The 21,960-nt window shown below is 44.3% G+C and overlaps 1 protein-coding gene across 4 annotated transcripts in view; it reads right to left on the bottom strand.

Moving 5' to 3' along the window:
• Window positions 1-21,960, bottom strand: part of TRDMT1 (tRNA aspartic acid methyltransferase 1) — a 295,294-nt gene that overhangs the window by 4,984 nt on the left and 268,350 nt on the right. For all 4 annotated transcript variants that reach the window (XM_086941779.1, XM_086941780.1, XM_086941782.1 and 1 more), the window contains 2 exons: window positions 18,977-19,034; window positions 9,295-9,424 (listed from right to left, as the gene is read on the bottom strand). In XM_086941779.1, the coding sequence (XP_086797905.1) occupies window positions 9,295-9,424; window positions 18,977-19,034 (188 nt within the window). The remainder of the gene's footprint in view (window positions 1-9,294; window positions 9,425-18,976; window positions 19,035-21,960) is intronic.

The raw sequence follows: 21,960 nt of genomic DNA, 5'->3' as shown, positions 1-21,960 counted from the left end.
AGTGACAATGCGCTAGAGTCGAGACAGATAATAAGTATGTCAGGGAGCGATAAGTAATATAAACAGGGACAGACGGTTTCAGACCGGGGCAAGGTACCGACACCGCCCTACTGGCAGTGGTCGAAGAGGCGCGAAGCATCATGGACGCAGGAGGATCAGTGGCAGTGATCCTCCTTGACCTAAGCGCCGCCTTCGATAAGGTGGACCACGCCATCTTGGTCCACCGGTTAAGCCTAGTGGGAGTCACTGACTCCGCCCTTGCCTGGATTAAATCCTTCTTGGAGGGAAGATCCTTCCAGGTGTCGGATGGTACTTCCACGTCCAAAGCTTTACCCATGCAGTGTGGGGTCCCTCAGGGCTCCTCCCTGAGCCCCACACTTTTTAACGTTTATATGTCCCGCTGACGACACACAGCTGGTGGTCTCCATCAATCAATCAAATACCAGCCTAGAAAATCTGTCCAGGTGTCTAGAAGGAGTCTCCCAATGGATGTGTGACTCTCGACTAAAACTTAATGGAGACAAATCAGAGATCCTCCTCCTTGGCAACCCAAACAAACTTCCAACTAACCTCTCCTGGCATCCCTGCATGGGAACCTACCCTACCCCAAAAACAGAGGTCAAAAGTCTAGGCATCTGGCTCGACCAGGACCAACATTTCAAAACCCAGGCCAGGAAAACCTCAGGGACCTGCTTTGGCCTTATCCGCATGGCCCGAAAGATCCTCCACCTGATCCCCTTCCAGTCCAGGAAGCTACTGATGCAGGGGTTGGTCAACTCCAGGCTAGACTATGGTAACATCCTGTACCTGGGAGCCCCGGCATCAGTCGTTCAGAAACTTCAGGTGGCTCAAAACGCGGCAGCCAGAATCCTGACCGGTACCAAAGCAAGATGCTCGGCAAAACCAGCACTCAAAAGCCTGCATTGGCTACCATTGAAGGAGCGAATTACCTTCAAGACGCTGTGCATCCCGCACAAGATTATGCATGACAAAGGCCCCACAATCCTCAGATCGCTGATGAAACCCCACCGGTCTACCAAAGATCTAAGATCCAACTCTCTCGCCCTTGCCAGCATCCCAAGAATAAAAAAGGCAAGATCCGGCGGCCGCTTGTTTGCCTACAACGCGCCTCAACTTTGGAACACCCTCCCAGTAGCCATTAGGAGAGAACACAACCTCCTCCCATTCCGGAAGCAATTAAAAACCTGGCTCTTCCCCTAAACACCCCTTCCTCCTTACTGCCACCCCCTCTCCTCAGGAAAATTAGATCTTGTTAGCGCTGGGATGCCCAAGGGTAGCTATGCGCTCTATAAATCCCAATCCAAATCCAAATCCAAATCCACATGTAAGTCAAAATAACGTTTGTTATTTATTTTATGAAATTATGCAAGAAAAAATTCAGGTGCTCACATAGTAAAGTGACAACAAGCGTGACGTGGTAAATGTGGGTGACTTTAAAATATAAACATCACCTTGACAACACATAGGAGAACTCCTCAAGAATAAGTTATACAAAGTATACAGCGTTCTTGTTGTAGAGCGTCAACGACGTTTTGATCGCAGCTATTCGAGATCATCTTCAGGAAATAGCAATTGTGAGCAGGCTGAATTTAAAACCGGGCAGTGCTGGGGAGAAAGGTAGCGAGAACGTAAGCAGAATGCCGCAAAGGGCATGAATTTCTGAAACTTGTACTTGAAAGTGTGGAGTTATTCCAACTGTGACTGACGTCCGCCCATGATGGTGCGAATGAGTGAAGTAGCGAGCAATAGAAGCAATTACTTGAAACTGCGCGAGGAGGGGCCACTTATTCCAGTGTTATCCAATGCAAAGGAATTAAAACCACAATGTGGTGCAGCAAGTCAAGGCTGCCATGCGAAGTATGAATCTTCGATTTCCGCCTTCCGGAGAAGCAGCACACGCAGCTCTGCTCTCCACTTTCAGACTTACTAATGCGGTCCTGAATAGCAAATAATCGACAATCGAAGTTTCATACTTCGCATGGCAGCCTTGACCTGCTGCACCACATTGTAGGCAGTGCTATAAAAAGTATGGTTTGTCATTTGGACCCAAATGTTTAAAAGGTCACTGGACCTTTCATTCCGTGAGCCACCATTCTGAAATTTATGGCACAGCCAGAGGCTTTTATCATGCTTCTGTTTTCTTGCTGTTCAGCAAGATAAGTACATGTTTGTTTCCTCTGTCTCTTCATATAAATTGGGTCAAGATTATATTAACCTAAACTGGGAAATATTAGGTATGTGGATTATTTGTGGGGAAATATGTACTCCAATTTGCCTAGATAACAGTTGACATTCTAGACTACGGCTTAATCTGTAGTTATTATGGAATTCGAAGGCCTTCATTAGAGTAGCCAATATATTTATTTGTTTAAATGTAGCAGTTTAGCAAATTGGTTAGTATCCTGACCAGGTGCCCCTCAATACTGTTGGTTTCACCTTGGGCGCCTGATAGAAATAGATTGTGATTCTGGTCGGTAGGGTTCATCTGTAGGTCTGGGAATGATGGAATAAGGATTGGAATGTCTGAGGATAGATTCAGGAGGACTGGAATCCAAATCTGAAATCTCGAAAATAGGGTTATGTTATGTTATTTAATTATTTATAGAGCGTACAGCTACTCAATAAAGTGTCCCGGCGCTGAGCAGAACAAGCAAAACCGTTTTGAGGCGGACTCTTTAAATTGATTGATCGAGGACTAGCCATGTTTTAAGTTGTTTTCTGATGAGCCCTAAATTGTCCAGTTGTCGAAGTGTAGTGGGCAGCCTGTTCCAAATCAAGCCGCTTGTACCTGGAAGGAGCGGCTGCCCCTATGTGAGAGGGCAAACCTAGGCACCGTCATCAGATGGAGTTGGGAGGATCTTAAATTTCTGCTAAGAGTGTAGAAAGATGCCCGCTTCCTAATATAAGGGGCTCCTGTGCCATGCAGCGCTTTGAAGGCCAACACTAGGGCCTTAAAGTGAATTCTGTTACGGATCGGCAGCTAGTGTAAGTTGGTGGAGTGACATACGTTCTCTACACCTTTATCAATATTAGAGAAATGCTCTATCGTCTGATACAGGCTATACATCGAGGTATCATTATAAATTAAAGGCTCGTCAAGTTTCCTGACCAGTCCAACAGGAAGTCATCTGCTCCATGAGCTGCTGCATCTAGTTTCTAGCTGAAAAAAATGTGTAAGCGGAGTGTTGATGAGAGGCAAAAAGATCTATGTGAAAAGGAACCGAAAGTTGTTGAATTTTCCAAAATGTCACTGGATTCAACTGAATTCATGAAATTTCTAGAATGCCAATCTATTAAGGTGTTGAGAGACCCTGACACATGCTCCACTTTGACTGATAAGTAGTGGGATGCACAAAACTACACAAAAACTCTTTGTTAGTTCATGCAAGAATTCTTGACATGGTCCTTCCCAAATGGTTTAAGACATCGAAGTGCTACAAGGTTATCCATTCGCAGAACAATTGAACATTGGTCTCTGTCTTTTGTTAAAGTCTTCAAAACAAAAGAACTTGCAATCATTTCTAAACAGCTTTTATGTATTTTAGACTCCTCCCTGACAATAGACCGTAAGTTGAGAACTGGTTGCAATGAGCTCAACAACCTAAGAGAAGCCAGTGTAGATCCCGCCCCCTACGGTCACACTTTACATGCAGATGCTCTTTCAGTCGAGGGGTTGGCCGGGAGGAGGCCAGCATGGTCACTTTCAGATGCAAATCCCTGACCCTCTGGACCCCTAGGGCCTCAGAGTAATGGCTGAGATGAAAAAGAAAGGATCAAGATCCATGGATAACGTCAAAGAGTTCATTTTTTTCTGGAAGGGACAGAAGGCCTGTTTAAAGAATGGAAAGAAAGGCCAGGCATGCTGGAGAATGGGTGAAAGAGGCAGTAGAGATTGCCTGATACTGAGGGCCGCAGCTAACCCAACTTATGGGGAGCAGTGGTTTTGGTCTATTTATGTGTTTGTTTAACGCATCTGCTTTTAAAAAAAATCTCACATCTAGTATGGATTATAAACTGGAGAAAAGTACCCCTGATTCTAATAATGCTACCCTTTTCAGCCCTGACTCTCCTCCTCCCCCAATCCTTGCCATAAAGTTTTGGTGGAGGGTGCAACTTCACAACCTTTTGCTTAGAGGGACAGTCTTTCTCCAGGAACTGTGGGAACTACTAGAACATCCTTCAGGGAATATCTGTTGAAAATCATGATGATATATGGATATTTATTCAAAAGACTTATTGAAAATTAAGCCACCAAGAGAATAAAACACTGAGTGAATCTAGAGATTGTGAAAAAACAATACTTAACATGAATAAATGTTATGTCTCACTACAATCAACATACAATAAACACAATTTCAAAAACCGTCCATGTGGTGTCATTATGTGACATTGACACACCAGATTACAAGGTACGATTCACAAATATTTTGTGAGTTTAAATTGAATTTAGGTGTGCAAAAAAGTAATCTGCAGGCATAAAATTCAAATTTCTGATTCAGAGAATCAGGATCTAGTGTGGTTTTTGTATGCTGAGGGAGCATGGTTTGGCACAGAATCTAGGGGTCCAGCACATTATTTGCTTTAGGATGCTTAAGCACAAGGGGGTAGCATGGGGTTAGGAAGGGTATAGGATGGCCATGCAAAATGCATAGAACAGCCACATATCTTGTGGATGTTGATAGCATCTGGCTTTTCCAACCCCTGAAACACACTTAAAAGTACCACTGAAAGGGCAGAAACACATTTGTCTTTTTTTAAAAAAAATTAGGGAACTGCCACGTATTTTATGTTAGTGTAGAATATGTCCTATGAACTGAGCACAATACTCCAGATGGGGCTTTAAGCACTTGACAATACTCTGAATGAGTGCTCAATAATTGAACATCAGATTCTACACATATCATTCTAAACTTGCTACAATATTCCATACGGTCACTAAAAGTAGTAGCAATACTCCAAGTGAAAGATAGCGAATTAGACACATTATTTCATATTAAACCTTCAGAACTTTGCTTGCAAGTAGACCAGGAGGGTGCCACCATCTTCATAATGCAGGACCTGTTGGCGGCCTTTGACACTATATCACCCTCCTGCCTGGTCCAAAGACTCCATCAGATGGAGGCGAGGGCTACGACTCTGGACCTCATCTGTTCCTTTCTGATGGATAGGGTCCAAACAGTCAGTTGTGGAAATTTAAGAGCAGAGGCTTTCAAGCTCCCCCAATGGGGTTCTGAAGCAGTCCTCCCTGAGCCCCACTCTACTTAATTTGTATGTCTCCCCCCTCACTGAGTAGGTGTGCTCATTCGGTTTCCAGGTGCTATCCTATGCGGACAACGCTCAAATTATTGTTTCCAAGTAGGACAATCTGCCACTGGTAGCAGATAAGTTTGAACAATCTATGAATAGCATTCATTATCTGGATGAAGGACAACTGCTGAAAATTAAATGCTGGACAAACAGCAAGTCTGGTTTTCGTGGTGCAGCATTCGGTGTGGTCTGAACTTTGGAGGCCACAGATATATGGTCCTTTACCATCTCTGGTTGAATCTGCAAAAAACATGGGGTTCGTTTTTTATAACGCTCTCACTTTTGACTCTCAGGTCAGCAGGACCGCTAGATCCTGCTTGTTCATCATTAGAACCTTCAAGAACATCTTTTCTCTTATCCCGTCTGAACTCTGGATGGCAATGGTCATCGCATTAATTACATCACGTTACGACTATTGCATTCCTTAATATCTGAAAATATACAAGTCCTTGCTGAACAGATTGCAGGTCATTCAGAATAAGGCAGCTCGCTTGGTGCTGAATATGTCTAAACATCTCTCTGTGAGGGAGGGCATTTGCTCCCTTCAATGGCTGCCAGTCAGAAAGCGAGTGATATAATAAGTTCTTTGCATGGTCTACCTGGCTCTAAAACATAAAGGGCCATCACCATTTAGAACAGTGTTTTAGAACTGTGTTCCAGTAGTACACCCCCAAAAGAGTGCTCAGATCATCCTCTCTTAGGAAAGTGACTGTCACCAGATTCCGCAACCCCCGAGGGGTGGCTGCTCCTTCTCAGTAGAGACAGCTAAATTATGGAACACTTTGCCTGTACATATTGTGGCTCTGGACTCCTTTTCAGTGTTCCGCAAGCAACTTAAAAACGTGGCTCTTTTCTCATCCATGAGTGTAGTTCCATGGTCTCCTTCGGATGTTTCCTAACTTGCAGACCCCTTTGGGTTAGTGAACTTTACAAATAACATTCGATTGCAGAACTAGACACACTATTTAATGTATATGTAATATAATCCATATAATGTCTTACAACATCCTGTCTCTGCTCGTTTTTTTATCTCTCCTTTTACGCACCATAACTAATTTGGCACCCCAGAGGCCATTTGATATCTTTTATCAACATTGCTGTCAGCCAATATTCAATCTTAAACATGCTAAAGATTACCTGAAACTTGTATTCTGTCTACTCACCTGTGCTAAACTTGATCTTTGTGTTAGGGAATCTTGGTAAAATGTTTTCACTGTAGAAAAGCCAAAACAATTGGCATTGTCAATGCTTTGTAAACGAGAACCTGACAGGTATGCCAAGATAAAGTAGTAGAGATGTCCTTTATTTTGAAGCTAATAATGAAGCAGTGTTTTTCTTTGTCAATACAGCTGCTCTGCGCCTTGATCAGAATTTGTCCGTGGGGTAGGTGCATCGGCCAGGACCGTACGCCGCCGAAGGTACCATACCTTTATCAGCCGGTCCCACGGGAGCAGACTGCGAGGTACCTCAGGGAATCTTCTGGGGTCACAATACTTCAGCAGGACCAATCGGCCTGCGCTCCGGTATTACCGACCATAGAAGGTCACAATATTTCAGAAGGACCAATCGGCCTGCGCTCCGGTATTACCGACCATAGAAGGTTGTATACCATATTGCAAGTTTTATTTATCACTATTATAATTCTTTCACTGTGTGGTACTATCTACTGAGGTCCTGAAGAATTGCCTTTATGGCAAGAAACATGTCGACCAAACTAGAGGGTAGTAGTTAATTTGCTCGGATAGTTCCAGGGCATTTATCTCCCCTCTCACCTTTTTTAACCAAGGGAGTCTACCACGAGAATAAATTAGTTTGTGGACTGACCCACCTTTTTTAACTTCACCTTTTCACGTCACGACCACACTCTCCCGCCCTCTCACACGCATGCACCATACGGCCGGAACTAAAGATCTCCGATAAAGAGCCCCGGTTTCGGGAGCCCGTCAGACATTGCAGCGCCAGTCTGAGGAGGGGCAGAACCCATATGATGAAGCATGACACCTAGCTTGCTGGGTGTGTGAGGGTTTTAGTTCCAACAAGGGGACCCCCCCCCTCTTTCTAGCACACACACCTCTACTCCGTCACTCTTCCCGGGGAACTTTGTACCCTCTTTGTGTTACTAGTTTGTGGACCTGTACACTGGACCCCGTAAAATATTGTCCTACTCCAGTCCCTCCTTTGTTCAAATACACCCACAACACAGAACATATTTACTATTTAGGCCCTGAATAAGCTGTCGGACTGACCCACGTCAGCCCGATACCGTTGCAGAATGGGAACCGAATGACCTAAGCTCCGCGGTTCCAACCGCATCATTTGGATGCAACCGCATCATTTGGATGCAACTGCACAAAGTGTGGTCGGAAACATACATTTTTCTATGGGAGCTTGTGCGGCAGGCAGAAAATGCCCGCAGCACAAGCTCCCATAGAAAAATTGATGTTTTCAATGGATGTTTAGGAGGGCACCAAACGTGCCCCCCAGGGCCCCATGCAGAGGGCCAGGAGGGGCCCCTCAAGTCGGTTTTCGTCAGCCAATCCATGTCGTAAAGGCTGATATGGATTGGCTGTCAGAAACCAACATCATAATCTTGACGGCGGAAACGCCATCCTTAAGGGATTATGAGGCCTCTCTGACAGGCTCCTTGAGCCCGTCGGAACCGAGTCAGATTCCTCGGACAGTTTAAACTCCAACCACCATCATCATAATACGGCGGTCGGATTTTAAACCTACAATGTCGGTCGGAAAGCCTCATAATTAGGCCCTAAGTGTATTCCAGGCTGTGTGCCGCAAAAGGTGCTAAACCTACTGACCAGTATTTTCAGTAACATGTTTGTCACATGAGGTGGACTAACATTTTTATGGGTTCAATTACATAATTTCATATGCACCACCAACCTCCGTCATGAATACCTGTCTACTGCTCCCACAGCCGCGTTACCTGACAGACCTAGCTCGGTCTCTTACCCAACATACAGCACTTAAACTCACATAAAGATGGTACTATCCTTTATCAGTTGTTATTCCTGGTGTGCATCTAAGGCAGTTGAACAGGGAAGGCAAACAGAAGTTTAGGCACATTCATTTTGGAAAGCAAGGGGAGATTAAGTGATTTGCCCAGAATCACAAGATGTTGAGCGTCCTTGCCATAGGATATAATACCTCTTGTAATAAAGCCGATGGGTTAACTGCCATGTCTATGACGAAGTATCCCGTCCTCCAAACTCCAAACAAGGCCCATAGAACCTTAATTCATACTTTCATAATAAATGTCTCACCCCTGTCTTGTATTTGAAGAAGCAATTCAAGAAACATTTCTAGCTATACACATATCCACCTATTCAAAAATGAATATAAATGTTGTGTAGTCAATGGACAGGTGAGGAAGAGAGTCATCCACACTAAACAAGTGAAGCTAAGTAAATACTGTACCGGGTATACCAGGTGAAAAAAATATAATTTACAGTGCGAATGAAAAAACTGCAAGAAATAAAGCAAAGGTTCAAGAGAAAAGCTTTGTGTTTTCCCAGAACAATAACTTAACTATGACACAGAAATCAGTGCTTAACTATAGATACAGTATGCGGAAATATGGGAGCGGTGCACATTTACTATAGAAGGTTTTCTTTATCTCAAGCCTTGTCCTGTTTACTTTCTTGTATACAAGATGAAGGCATCCCCCAAAAATAAGTCAACACGAAGGAACAAGGTGTGCAAATAGTGATGTACATACATATGATATTTGCAAAGTTATAATTTCTTTTAACACATAAAGTCATTTATATTTATTGATGACAGTTACAGTTTTGAAAATAAAATTGTATAATTGCCAAGTCACACAATGTGAGCAGTGTATCTTATTTACAGCACTATACTGACAGATAAACTGCGCAAAAAGCACTATATATGAAAACAATGTATTTTTTGAATCATTATTATTATTTTCATTAGTCCTCAGAGACATACCAAAGTTTTGCGGAAATCCATGAAGATTGGCGATTTCACGTGGAGTGAAGTATCTCAATTTTAGCGATGTTAAATTTGCGAGCTTCTCATCCTCTGGTAACGTCTCCAGTGCCTTAAACGCGGAGTCAATCTGCAGAGAAATATTTACCACAATATTCATCTTTACGAATGATTTATTATCAATCCATTCACAAGACGTTAATGCCTCATCAGCAAATAATGCATGGAACAGAACTACGTCTGGAAGAAAATTCAGTTTTCACGACGATTAATCATAACGCACTGGTTTAGATTATGAAGACCGCAAGACTGCTATATTCTTGCCACGAAAAGGAAATTCTATGCAATTACAAAATATAAAAAAAGTGGCCAAAATGTAATTGTTTAAAAGATTTTTTACCTAAGCAATGTGTATTTCTGAGATCTGAACCCTATCTGTTGATAAGTAAGCAGATATAAAACGGGCATTCATTAGAAGGTACTCACCACAGTCGCCTTCCTACTGGTAGCTCCAAGCCCCTCTCACCCCAGAGTCCTAAACCGCAAGCAAGGTGGTCAGACAATACCCCCGTACACTCCTCCTCCTCATCGCATGCTCTCTTGCTTCAATCCTTTTCTCTCAGTCCTCATCACTGGTACACAAAGAGAGGGTGGTGACTGGCGAATTGATCCAGACAAAAAAATAATTTAAGGACTTCAAAATCCACTATAGTGTGGAAATTGTAATTATTGGTACCTAAGGCTCCAGGCTCACAGAAAGGATGAAGGTGTATATCACATTTTGGGAGAGCCTTACCTACTCAGCATCAGATTATGAACGCGCATAGAGACAGGACTTTTGGGACAATTGTGCTCCTGGGTCAGTGTCTTTAAACTTGTGCTTGAATCTGTGCCAATGGTGCTTTGTCCAGACTCACGCAGTGATCAATCTTGTTATGAAGTGCAGTCATCTTGCGAATTAGTTATGGCAGACTCAACTTCCAAAGAAGTACTGGGTCTAGCCCTGCTAGTTCTTTTTGTTACCATTTTTGTTTGCCTTGCTCAGTGGCGTTGAAATACTTGTCAAGCTATGCTACTCCTTATGAGACAGCCTGATTTTCTCTCTCTCTTAGAATATTTTTCGTACTGAAAATGTAATAACTAAAGTTTAAAAATAAGCATTGACCATGGGGCACTTTGGTCTATGCTCACACAATAAAATGATTTACAGTGGGCAGCTGGGTACTATTAACAGCACTGTATTTTGAGGTAAAAAATATCACCTTGGTGCGTGGTACACGGGTATGGTTATGGTTACTGAGCACTAGTAAAGATCAGCCCTTTGGGCAAGTTAGTGCAAGGGTTTGAGCATGTAATGAGCCAGCCTCAAAATGTCCTCATGCGTCACTGTCACAAGATGTTCTGAAGATAGAGCTTCAACCTGGAAACAATACCCGATGAGCCATCCCAAGCATACCGCGGCAACTCTACATACCTTTTTCGTTGCTATATATCTTCCTAGCCACCTCTTCATTTATCTTACGCATCTCTTGGTCTTGATCTTACTTCATTGTTTATGAGGCGAAGTAATATGATAAACAACATGATACAATATGATAAAACCAAACACCCTCCTCAGTGTGTTGATGTTTGGGTTCTTACCTTTCACTGTGTTACACTCCCCAGGATTACTTTGCACTTGTATTATCAAGTAGGGTACATCTCTACAGTGTTCTTATCTGGTCTGTTAACCTTCGATGATAAGCCTTTCTCTTTTTTAAGCTCTCACTAGGTTCTTACAAGAAAACTCTGAACCATGTGTACAGAGAAATTTATAAGGGGTTGGAATTTGAAGTCAGTCAATCATTACTGCATGGGATATTTAGAGGATGTGTTAATTACCGCACATCCGCAATTTTCTCCAGAGATGTTGTGTCTACAAAAACCTGCTAAAATCATTGGGGTACAATTTCCTGGAAAAAGGCAAAACATTCAAAATGTGGTGCATTAAATACTACACCCACATGTTATGACTCATTTCCAGGGCCAATGCTTGGAGTTGGAGCTATGCAAACAGGGGTAGAGTTATTTAACCACATGACTGCTAAGGCAATTCCCCCTCTGTGCTGGAGAAGCTTGAAATACTTTATTTCATGACGAGCTCAGCTCGTCATAAGCACACGACCAGTGTACTGCATGACGAGCTGAGCTCGTCATGAGCAGCGAAGGGGTTAACAGGCGAACTAAACACAGCACCCGATTCCTCCAAACCAAAGGCAATAAAGATTTGTTTCTAGCAAATGAAAAACTGGACTGTATTGATCTATTAACATCATGTTTTTTAGGTTTCGCCTATTATCATTCGCTTGCGAATGTAATAGGCGAGAATTCAAGTGCTCCATCGACTCGTCAAACCACTGCGGTTTTTTCACAGTGCATGTGAGTCACGTGACCACAAAAGCGGGTCACGTGACCACACAAGCACGCGCATCCCCCTAATCCGCCTGCCACACTTCTACTCCCCTCGCTCGCATTCCCGCCCCCCCCCCACCAGGCTCTCCCGCCCCCATCCGGCTTCCCTCCGGCCATTTGCCAGCATTGCGAGGCCATTTGCCAGGAGCTCTCCCCCGCCCGCAGCTTGACAATGTAAACTCCTGCGTCAAAATAATAACAAATAAGGCAATACACATATTTCCCTGACTGCTGCTATAAATTGAAAACGCTCCCGGTTGTTATGAGAGTAGAGACACACTGCTCCATCGCTACAATACATATCAGTTTGCAGTTAGTAATCTCTCTTAAACTGCTTATGCACTCCCACCCACACAGAAATAGTACTGCGACTTCCTCATTTCTATCTATGTTTGCATCTGTTTCTCACTAGAGCTAGGGGTTGCACACGCTTCCCCTGGCACAGTCGTACTCCGTTAACATATTGGATTCAACGCATGCCCGCCCAGTGAAGCCCCCAGGCACCTCAGGTGTAACCCCACCCTCTCGCAGATGCGGGACTGCGGGACAGTACACATGGACCTTGGAATGCCAGGGAGTGCACATGCGCCTTTTACGCTGAATAAGAAAGCCGCTGCACGGCTCGCCTACCCCGCCTGCCCCGAGTGGAATCCCTTTCTGAAAAAAAAATGCACCCTAGAAACATTAACCCTGACGACACCTTGCAAGAGGCTGGCATGCGGAGAAAACGCTGCGATCGGCCGCCCATCGCTCTCTACCTGTCAGACACACCATAGCCTTGGAGCCACGAGAGGCACTTGGAAAAGGGCTGGTCGAATACGCTGGCTCCTGCTGTGGGTTTGTTTTTTTTGTTGCAATTTTATATAGTGCGAAATCGACTCGAATGTAATGGAACACTTTACACAAGCACCAATTATGTAACACAGGGATACATTCGTTTTTTTTTTTTTGGTATGCTCGGGAGATTAGGTAATTTACCCAGAATCCCAGGATATTGAGTATACTAAAGGGTCCATCAACTCCTGATAACGGTTACTAAAGGACTTGTAATGCAGTCTGTTGTCTAGGAACGTTTACCTTGCCATCAAGTCCAATGGAACAGTATTTGAAATGTGCGGCAGTGGGCGACTGCATCACCACATGCCGCCGGAGCTTAACGCAGGAACTTTTAACCACAGTGGGCAGCACCTCATCTGATTACTTGTTATGTAGTGAAATGTGCGACAAGGTGCGTGGCAAAATTAAGAGTGGGTTTGTGACAAAATCTTAATTGAGGGCGGTCGCTCTACACGCATGACGCTGACATTCTCAGCATTGACTCTTGAGGCTAGACCCAAAATCGTTCATTGTGATGATATGAAAGTCCCGGGTTCAAATCCAGGCACGCCCATCCCACCCCTTCATCCAGTCAAGGTCAATCAAAAAATAGCAGGCAGTTCCGTAAGAGCTCACCAGAGAGGGGAATCATGTACTCTCGATCAAAGCGCTATAGCGCATTCCCGTTTGAGATGCTAATCAACAACCAGTCAAACATCACTGGCTCAGGTTTCATCATCGGGGCGGCCCCAGAAAGCAGGCACATAATTATATTATTGACATTTCACTGGTGGTGCCTTGTAGTACGCTTTACACACTAAAACCACCACTCCCCTCGGCCCCTCCCCTACAGGAAGGCTCTGACACGCACCACACCCACTCCCGGGAGCTCCTGCCCGGCCTGTGGTGCAGGCGAGAGGCAGTCTTGACTTCTTCGCCAGTCTCTGGGCCACTTAGATTTCTGTGGGAATCCAAAAAGGCCTTAAGCAAAACAAGCACTGCCGTTGCCAATAGGTTTCACATTTGGAAAGTTGGAGCTATTGGTTTTGTAAATGACATTTTATATTTATATATCGTTATTGGCATTGTCAATAACAATATATAAATATAAAATGTCATTTACAAAACCAATAGCTCCAACTTTCCAAATGCGAAACCTATTGGCAACGCCAGTGCTTGTTTCCCTTTGTTGACCTACAAATCAGCAGCAACTTAACATTTACAAACATTTAGCCTGATTCTTTGTGGGATCGACACAGCTAGAAGAGTACAAGTCTATCATACCGCCTATATGGGTACTGTTCGAGTTGTATGCGTGAGGACCACAGTTGTGCTCTTATCTTGTTTTGTGCAGCGCATTGGTGAAAATTAAACTAATAAAAAGTAAGAGATAGCATAATTCGAGATTGCGGTGGGGTCTCCACACTAGACGCCAGGGATGAAGAAAAAAACAAAAAAGAAGAGATCAGAATAGCCCATCCTGTCATTGGGCCGTGCTCCCATGGTATTTATGTCCCGTGGTGGGTAGACTGGGGAGTGAGCCCCTATCTAAAATGACACTAAAGCCCACTAGACACTAGGAAACATTATTTAAAAAGAAAGGAGGCGTAGGGGCAATCTACCCTGGCATCAGGTTGTGCCCCATCGCCGAAACTGCTCAAACAGTGTTTCTGAACTTCCTAGGGAGCAGATTGGGGGAGTTTTCAGCACTCTACCCCATCGACGGACAGATTCATATTTTAAAAACCAAGTAAAGCTGTAGGGGTAGCCCAGCCAGGCATTAGGTTGTGCCACATTGCATAATGGGCCAACTGGCCATGCAGTGTTTGGTTTATACCCACTGGACTGAAGAAAGAAATGGTGTAAAACTTTCTTTAAAGAACTTTTGCAGAACACTGGGCCGTGCTTCATCCCCATAACGGCCCCAGCCGTCTTTCTGACCCCTAAGCACTTATTTGAAGGGTTTACTCACAATCTTCCCCTGGTGTGTTCAGAAAACCCACTAGACACCAAACACCAGGAATGTTATTTTCAACAAAAAAAATGTGGTGGAGGTGGCCCACCCAGACATCGGGATGTACCCCCTCCCAATAACAGGCCCAACAGTCTGTCTTCTCCCCCAGGTTGCAGAAAGGCCAATGGTGATAAGGGATATTTCTAAAAAAACATAAATGGGTGGGTTGGGCGTCATGACACCAGGTGTCGCCCCCACCCCTAAAGGCCCATCAGCTGGCTTTTCTGCCCGATTGGGCCTACAGTATCTTTGTACCCAAGGTAAGTGAGAGAAAATGTGAGTTTCCTTTGGGCGTAGTTTTGACATATGGCTTGGCAAGGAGGGGGTGAGTCCCCAATCTCCAATCACTTGCTATGGTGGATGGCTGCACTATCTTAGCTCTGGGTCAGCTGGCTAGCAGGAAACCCTACGAGCCCTGAGCATTTCTGAAACAGAGAGAGCCAGGTAAATCCAAGGTGGTGTGGGTTGTGTGGCTCCTATATAGTTTCTTACCCAGAATGCCCTGCAAACATCAAACTTTCACTATTTTCGTCACATTTCTCTGAGGGAAATGCCCCAGATTCTGAGAGGATTCACAAACTTCCTTCTACTGAGGGTTCAACACTTTTCCCATAAAAATGGCGTTTCTCTTGTTTGGCTGGGTTGACTATCTAAGACAAGAATGCATCAAACCTGGGGCAATTTGAAAACTACATTGACTTCATAAGTTTACAAATTTCACCTGTTCCTCTCGCGGGCAACAGGCCCAGCCACACAGGCTTAAGCACGACGTGCTCCAAAAATAAATAAAGGTTCACTTCTTGGGACGGGAAACAAGTCTCAGTAGGTCAGGGAATTAAAAATAGCCAGTGGGGGGGGGGGGGGAGCTACGCCGCGAACCAAGATGGCCGCATAAGCTCCCGGCTCCGCCGACCTCCGCCGGCGGCTCGTCTATCCTGTCGTTTATCCTCCACCCACGCCCTGTGCCTGGATGTCTGAAGGTTGCCTGATGCCAGCGGTGCTTTCCCGGATTTCCTACCTTATTTGGTGACGAAGTTCTGTCGTGTCCCGTTTTTGGCCTACTCCCGGGCTGCCGCCGGGACCTCGATTTTCGAATCGCCCGAGAGGGCCCTGATCAACATCAGCTGTGGGACCGCAATTGTGGCCGGTCTTCCAGGTCTGGATAATTCTTTCCCTTCCTGACTCTCGTCCTTCTTGCTGGATGGTGCCGGAGAAGAGACACTGTGGCGTGTTGCGATCCTCCTGCACCGTGGCTGTGGGTTGTGTGCCTGGCCCTCGCTTCCCGATCCCGGGGTTACCGGGCTGCACCCACGGCCGGTGCCTGTCCTGAGTGTGCCAGTACGGGGCGCCCTTGTTGATGTGATCGCCGAATGTGTGCCCGGAGCCCAGCGATGTGGGCTGGAGACTGTGTCCCCCTCCGTCCTCTCGACCCCGGGATGGAGGGGATGGATGGCGCACATTCATTTAGATCTGTAATGGCGGCGATTGGGGCGCTCCGCTCGCAATTCACCGGCGCATGTGTCTCCCTGGCGGCAAAACTTGATGATGCCTGCTCGTGACTGGCCACGGACGCCGCAGCGCCTGCACTGAAGTCTGTGATCCAGGCGAGCGATTTGACCCGCCATTTGCAGGGGCCCGAGCGGCGGCCCGATTTTGCTCCTCGGAGAGTCGACCTCATCCTCCCTTCCTCTGTTGCAGTACATGATCCTCCCTCTAAGTCTCCTATCCGATGGTGTGTCGTCGCTGGATGTCCTGTTCTTCATTGTCGAGTCTCAGGGTCTCGTCGACGAAGATCGCCATTTCCCTTTGTTCTGGCCCGTCTACCTAACGGATGCCGCCATTTTGGGTCCGGACTTTGTTCCACCTTCACTGCCTTGGTCCGCGATGGACGCTTTGACTGCCTCTGGTCGGATGTGGCTTGGTCGGGATGTGTTCTGGTACGGATTCGCACTGGCCAGGGCTGACTTTGACTTTGAGGTTTACTTGCTCCTCGCCACTGCTTTGGACCATCTGAGACGCTCCTTTGGTTTGCAACTGTTGTGACTCTGGCGATAGATCTCCTCGTGAGGCTTGCAGGGTTGCTTCTATTTTCCTAAGGTCACTTTGTTTATTTTTGCCGGGACTGCACTGAATATCTCACCGGGCCGGGGGAGGGGGGGGGGGTTTCCTGGTGACTGTCCTCCCCGTGATAACGCTGACTGTTCTTTGCTTTATTGATGATGATTGTGCTATGGGGGGGTCACCGCCGGCGGGGGGTATCAGGTGCCCGGGGGCTTGTTTGTTTTTCTCCTCCTCCACTTCTTTATATATAATTTCCCTTCTGTGGGGCAGTTCCGGGGCGACAGGCACGCTGTTAGTGGGTTAGGCCGTAGCCATTACAGGGGTGCAGGGTGGCGGGTGCGGGGGGGGGGGTTTGTTATTTTAGTTTGTTTTGTTCTATGGTCCCTATCGCTCTTTTCCGGCTTTGGGAGGGTTCTTTCCTCTTCCGTAGGGTTGGCTGTCTCTTGGTCTTGCACCTTTCCTTTTTCTTTTTCGGCTTCTCGACAAGCCTCTGTTTTTCTGTTCATGAGGGGTAGGCTTTCTGGGGTGATTTCTAGAAATGTGGATTATCGTAATGTGGTTTATTGTCCAGTATTATCGCCGTGGCTGCCTGGATTGCATAGTCGCTTTAGTTATAGCCTATCTCCGAATGTAATTGGGGTAATTCCCAACTGTCTCCTCTGTGCTCTTATCCTGTGAGGTGTGATGTCCTTGTTGTTGCAGCCCCTACTCTTTCTCTAAAAATTTTAAAATGAAGACCTCACATCCTGTTTGCGAGCCCCACAGCCACATTTGGTACACTTTGACATGTCCTGTTTACTGCTTGGCCTCAGTTTCTCCTGTATTCAATGATTGTCTTTGCGGCCGGCCATGATGGTTGTGGGCCTGCGCATGTATCTCCTTATTTTTTGAATAAAGGTTTTCAAAAAAAAAAAATAGCCAGTGGGAATAATTTGAGTGCACACTTTGGCACAGCAGTGGCATAACCATAACACTATCAGCGACAATATATGCCGGAGGACTCCACCCATAAATGTCATAAATCTGGCCATATGAATTGAAAATATATAAGTGGCTAAAGTGTACGTTCTGAGAAGTCCATGCTCAGGATCAACAGGAGATAGAATAACCCAGGGTGTCTGAATAATTATACAACCACCCATTGCACATGATCTGAGAAGTCTGTCCCAGAGTGGAAGGTAGAAATGCAATCTGGGCATTATGCCAGCAGCCATAATATATGCATTGAGCTGTCCACCTAGGAGTAGTACATGAATACCAAAATTCAAAATTCACTAAATAACATTGAAGTACCTGGAACAAGGATTTAAACTTACAACCCTGATTTGTCCTTTTCTTGGTCTTACCAGGCAGAAGCCACCTGTACCAACCATCTCCACAGAAAGAGATCTTCTCCTTCCTGGTTGCATCTGTACAGTTCCCCACTTATCCGTGTCCTTCAGAGAGCGTAATCTTATGGCTAGCTCTTCTTTAATTTCCATTCTAATCCCTTCTTGAGATACAGAACAAGTACGCCCTCTATCTGTTATCACACCACCCCCTCCGAATACCTCAACATTCTTTCCTTCCAGACCCCTTCTCTGCACATCATTTCCCCTCCAGGAAGCCAGTAGATTTCTACTTACAGCCTGATTTCCATAGGCACCCCTCCAAGAAACCAAGATATCTTTCCTTCATACAAGATCCCTTTCCTTCTGACTCCCTCCTCCTCCAGAGAGGAGGAAGAAATACCTATTGCAGGATAGATATGAATTTGTGGATAGATAGAAACTGCTTAACTATGCTCAAGATTCATGTAAATCAAAATACCAAAAGGTTGTCATTTTACAATTACTAAATGAAGCCTTTAACCAACAGATCATCTACAGTATTTACTTCCTCTAAATTATGTGTGATGTAGAAAAAAGTCTTGCTGCTAGCCTTTGCATTCTAAAGAATTTCAGGTTCTTTCAAACTGGTATTATTTCCATCATAGGTTTTCCAGCACCAGTTATATCAAAGACAGGGTGCATACAAATAGAAGGAACGCATAGAACAGCATGACTGAAAACAGCCTACAAATATCAGACAGGAGACTTCAGTGTGTTATGTGCATTGGGGGGGGTGGGGTTAAGGTGAAGAAATAGACAACTGTGTCTTAGGTGGGAAGGAGCTTTCCAAATCATAGACTAGAACTCAATGACGCTACTCAGTATCAATCTACAATTGTTAAAATTCCAAATACAAACTAAAAGGTTCAGAAACTAGAACATAACTCAGAACAGATTTTCCAGACAGATCAGTTTGCTTCCTTAATTAAACCCATTCATTTAACTATGAATACATTCAATCAGCTCAGACCTCAACATCCTTCGCTGTTTGCAGGACGGATCCCGTTCCTTCCACATAATGTCCATACCTGAAATACACATGAAAAATACATTTGATTTTTATAAACAATGTGAATGCCAAGTGACTGAATCTTAATTGCAATCCAGTATCTAAAAATGGGGCAACGGCTCATACACAATATAAAGCTTATTTATTTATACATTGGAAGCCGTACTGTAAAACGGCTTAATCCTTACCCACATTGTTCACTTTTCCTGGTCTTAACCAACACAAGTTTTATTCAGTTTATAATTTCACAACAAACTCTAGTGCAAAGACCTATAAAGTCCTAGTCTACAACACATTTATGTGCCATCACATTTTCTATAATAATTTTGCTGCTCTAATTTTATGTATGAATACAAAACGTGATGCCTCTTCTAAGGGAATTGAACAAACATGCCTACTGATTGTTGAGTTGAATTGGAACCTGCTGTTAGACACTGCTGCCCCTTATAGTGGTTGAATGTCAATAAGAATAATGCAGCTGTGAGGGGGAACTATAATCTATATACACACTTTTGCCTGTTTAGATTGATATCAGCCAAGAGACAATGGGACTTTCAGAGAAACAAATTTGACAAGTAGTTGCATGTTTAGAGAGCACTATGGCACTGTACAGACTGTATAGGATTGGCTGACCAAAAAGAAAGAGGTGAGCATGTACAAATGAAAGTACACTTGAGATGACTAGACACCTTATAAGTTCTCTTACTTTTTAAGGTCGGTTTAAGAGCTGAACTTGTACTAATGAGCCCTGTTACTAAAAATCCTAAAGCTGGATGTGGGGATTCAGAGAAGAAAAGTGCAAACCTAGCAGGATCCCATGATCGAAACTGAGAGAGCAAATTAAAGGGCAGTGTGTAATTCTTACAAGAAGTATACCAAAGGGAGAGAACGTTGTAAATACCAGGCCTTTAACTGCTGTGCTGGGTTTTTCTTTCCAAGATGGCTGCTAAGGTGGGTCTCTCAGCCACTTGTCATTTCTTCTAATTTCTCAGGTGAAAATCACTGTGGTCCAATTTAAGTATATGGATGCGGATCTACAGATGCATCACCAAGGTAAGACCACAGCCAGCTTCCATGGATGGCGAGATTGCGGCCAACAGACTCAGTAGGCTGTACAAAGTGGAAAAGAGTTCCTGACCATGCCTACTATCTTCTATCTCAAGAGAAAGTGGAAGCCGGTAATGGCAGCAGAAATGTAATCATTGCTTGCTTGGGTCTTAAAGAGGAAATGGGCATTCCCGTTCGAAATGCTAGCTAGAGAGATGATCCATCGTCTGCAGCCTGCAATGGCTTGCCAGTCATGGATGGAAGAATGCACCAGCACAGATATGAGTGCAGCAAAATATTGAATAATAAGTACAATCGTATTTGCTGGTCATCAGTTAGGAATGTTATGGTGCATTTCAGTGCGCACATGTCAGATTCTTTTAGTTAGAACTGGAAACTGCTACTTGGAGTTGTGTGTTCAAACGATAGCTGTGTTAAGTATTCTCTTAAATTACATATTTACTTTGTACTCCCAGAGCTAGTGAGGTACCTAAAATGCAGTCATTATTGTGAGATAACGCTGATGTCTCCGCTGTAATGGGTTGTGGAAATATTATCAGGGCTCTTGGTGCTTTTCTACTAGAGACATGTGGCAAGCACCTGCTTTGTAAAAAAGAAAAGTAATTATTAAACAGCTAAAGGGGCATGAAGACAACAAATCTAGAAAACCTGATGGCCAAATGCTTAGAACACTAAAAAAGATAATGGGTGGAAATGCCTGAATTAATCTCAGCCACTAGTAATTACTGGGGCCACACCCAGTCCATCACTTAGGTTGCTGTGTGTTCCATGCTCACTGTGCCACTGAACATCCAACTGCACCTCAACGAAGAGGCCCCTGGGTCTTAAGAGATACACGTTTGTTTTTCACTTGGACAATCAACATAAATGAAGTAACTTCTGGAAATTAGTATCACACCCAATCTAGGTAGTGTACTGGCCACTATCTTTTTGAAACCTAAAGACAGAAACTCACTTTTACATTATGAATCGTTCCATCCGAAAACATTGAGGGACAACTTATATGTTAGACAGTTCTTCTGTAGTTGGAAACTGCTCCAACACTAGAAATTATCCTCACAAAACAATTCAAGCAGATCGCAAACATGTTCTCTATGCACCTAGGAAAGTACTCTTGAAAGGTAAACAGATGTCAATATAAAGAATGCGGTAGTAGTAATTATGTTTGATCCAATGGCCAATTGATTCCGCAAGATCATGAAAAAACATTGGTGATTAGACTTTTCCATCACAAAACTTTAACTTCAAAAAGCAAGAAACCTTAAAGATCAATTATTTCACACAGTACCTACCGTATTTTTTTATCTGACATAAGGATGATCAATTAGATCCCAGATTTTGGTAACTTTCCCAATGTATAATATGTGTCCGCTAACAGTGAATAAGAAAGTTACACTCGGTGGTGGGAGGATCTGGATACAAAAAGGAGATGCTAATTTCAAACCTTCACTAGCTGTCGCATGATGTGCGCATTGTGAAAGGCAACATCAGGATGTAAGACCATTCGACCACCTTTAAACAAATTACAGCACCTATCAGATAGCAGAGACCTTGTATTCTGGATCCAATGGGAGTGATGCGTTTTTGCCACCACTACTGAACACACACAGAGTGAGAGGTGAGACAAATACTAGAACCGGGTAAAGGGGGATGGGATAAGAGAGATAGGAGAGAAAACTGAGACCCTGGTTATTGCTATACTGCCTCGCCACTTTGCTAGGCACTGATGTCCGCAGGCTGCAATGCATATCTAAACGCAAATACAAGATTCTTAATAACCTGTAACAAATGTACAGCATCTAAATCTCACAGTGACTGTGCGCGCACACACACACACACCATGTATCACTACTAAAAAAATAAATACCACTTATACC

Source organism: Lissotriton vulgaris, chromosome 10 (assembly GCF_964263255.1).
Source record: "Lissotriton vulgaris chromosome 10, aLisVul1.2, whole genome shotgun sequence".
NCBI lineage: Eukaryota > Metazoa > Chordata > Amphibia > Caudata > Salamandridae > Lissotriton > Lissotriton vulgaris.
Note: the sequence above shows the minus strand (reverse complement) of the source record. Positions and strands in the feature narration are given on the sequence as shown.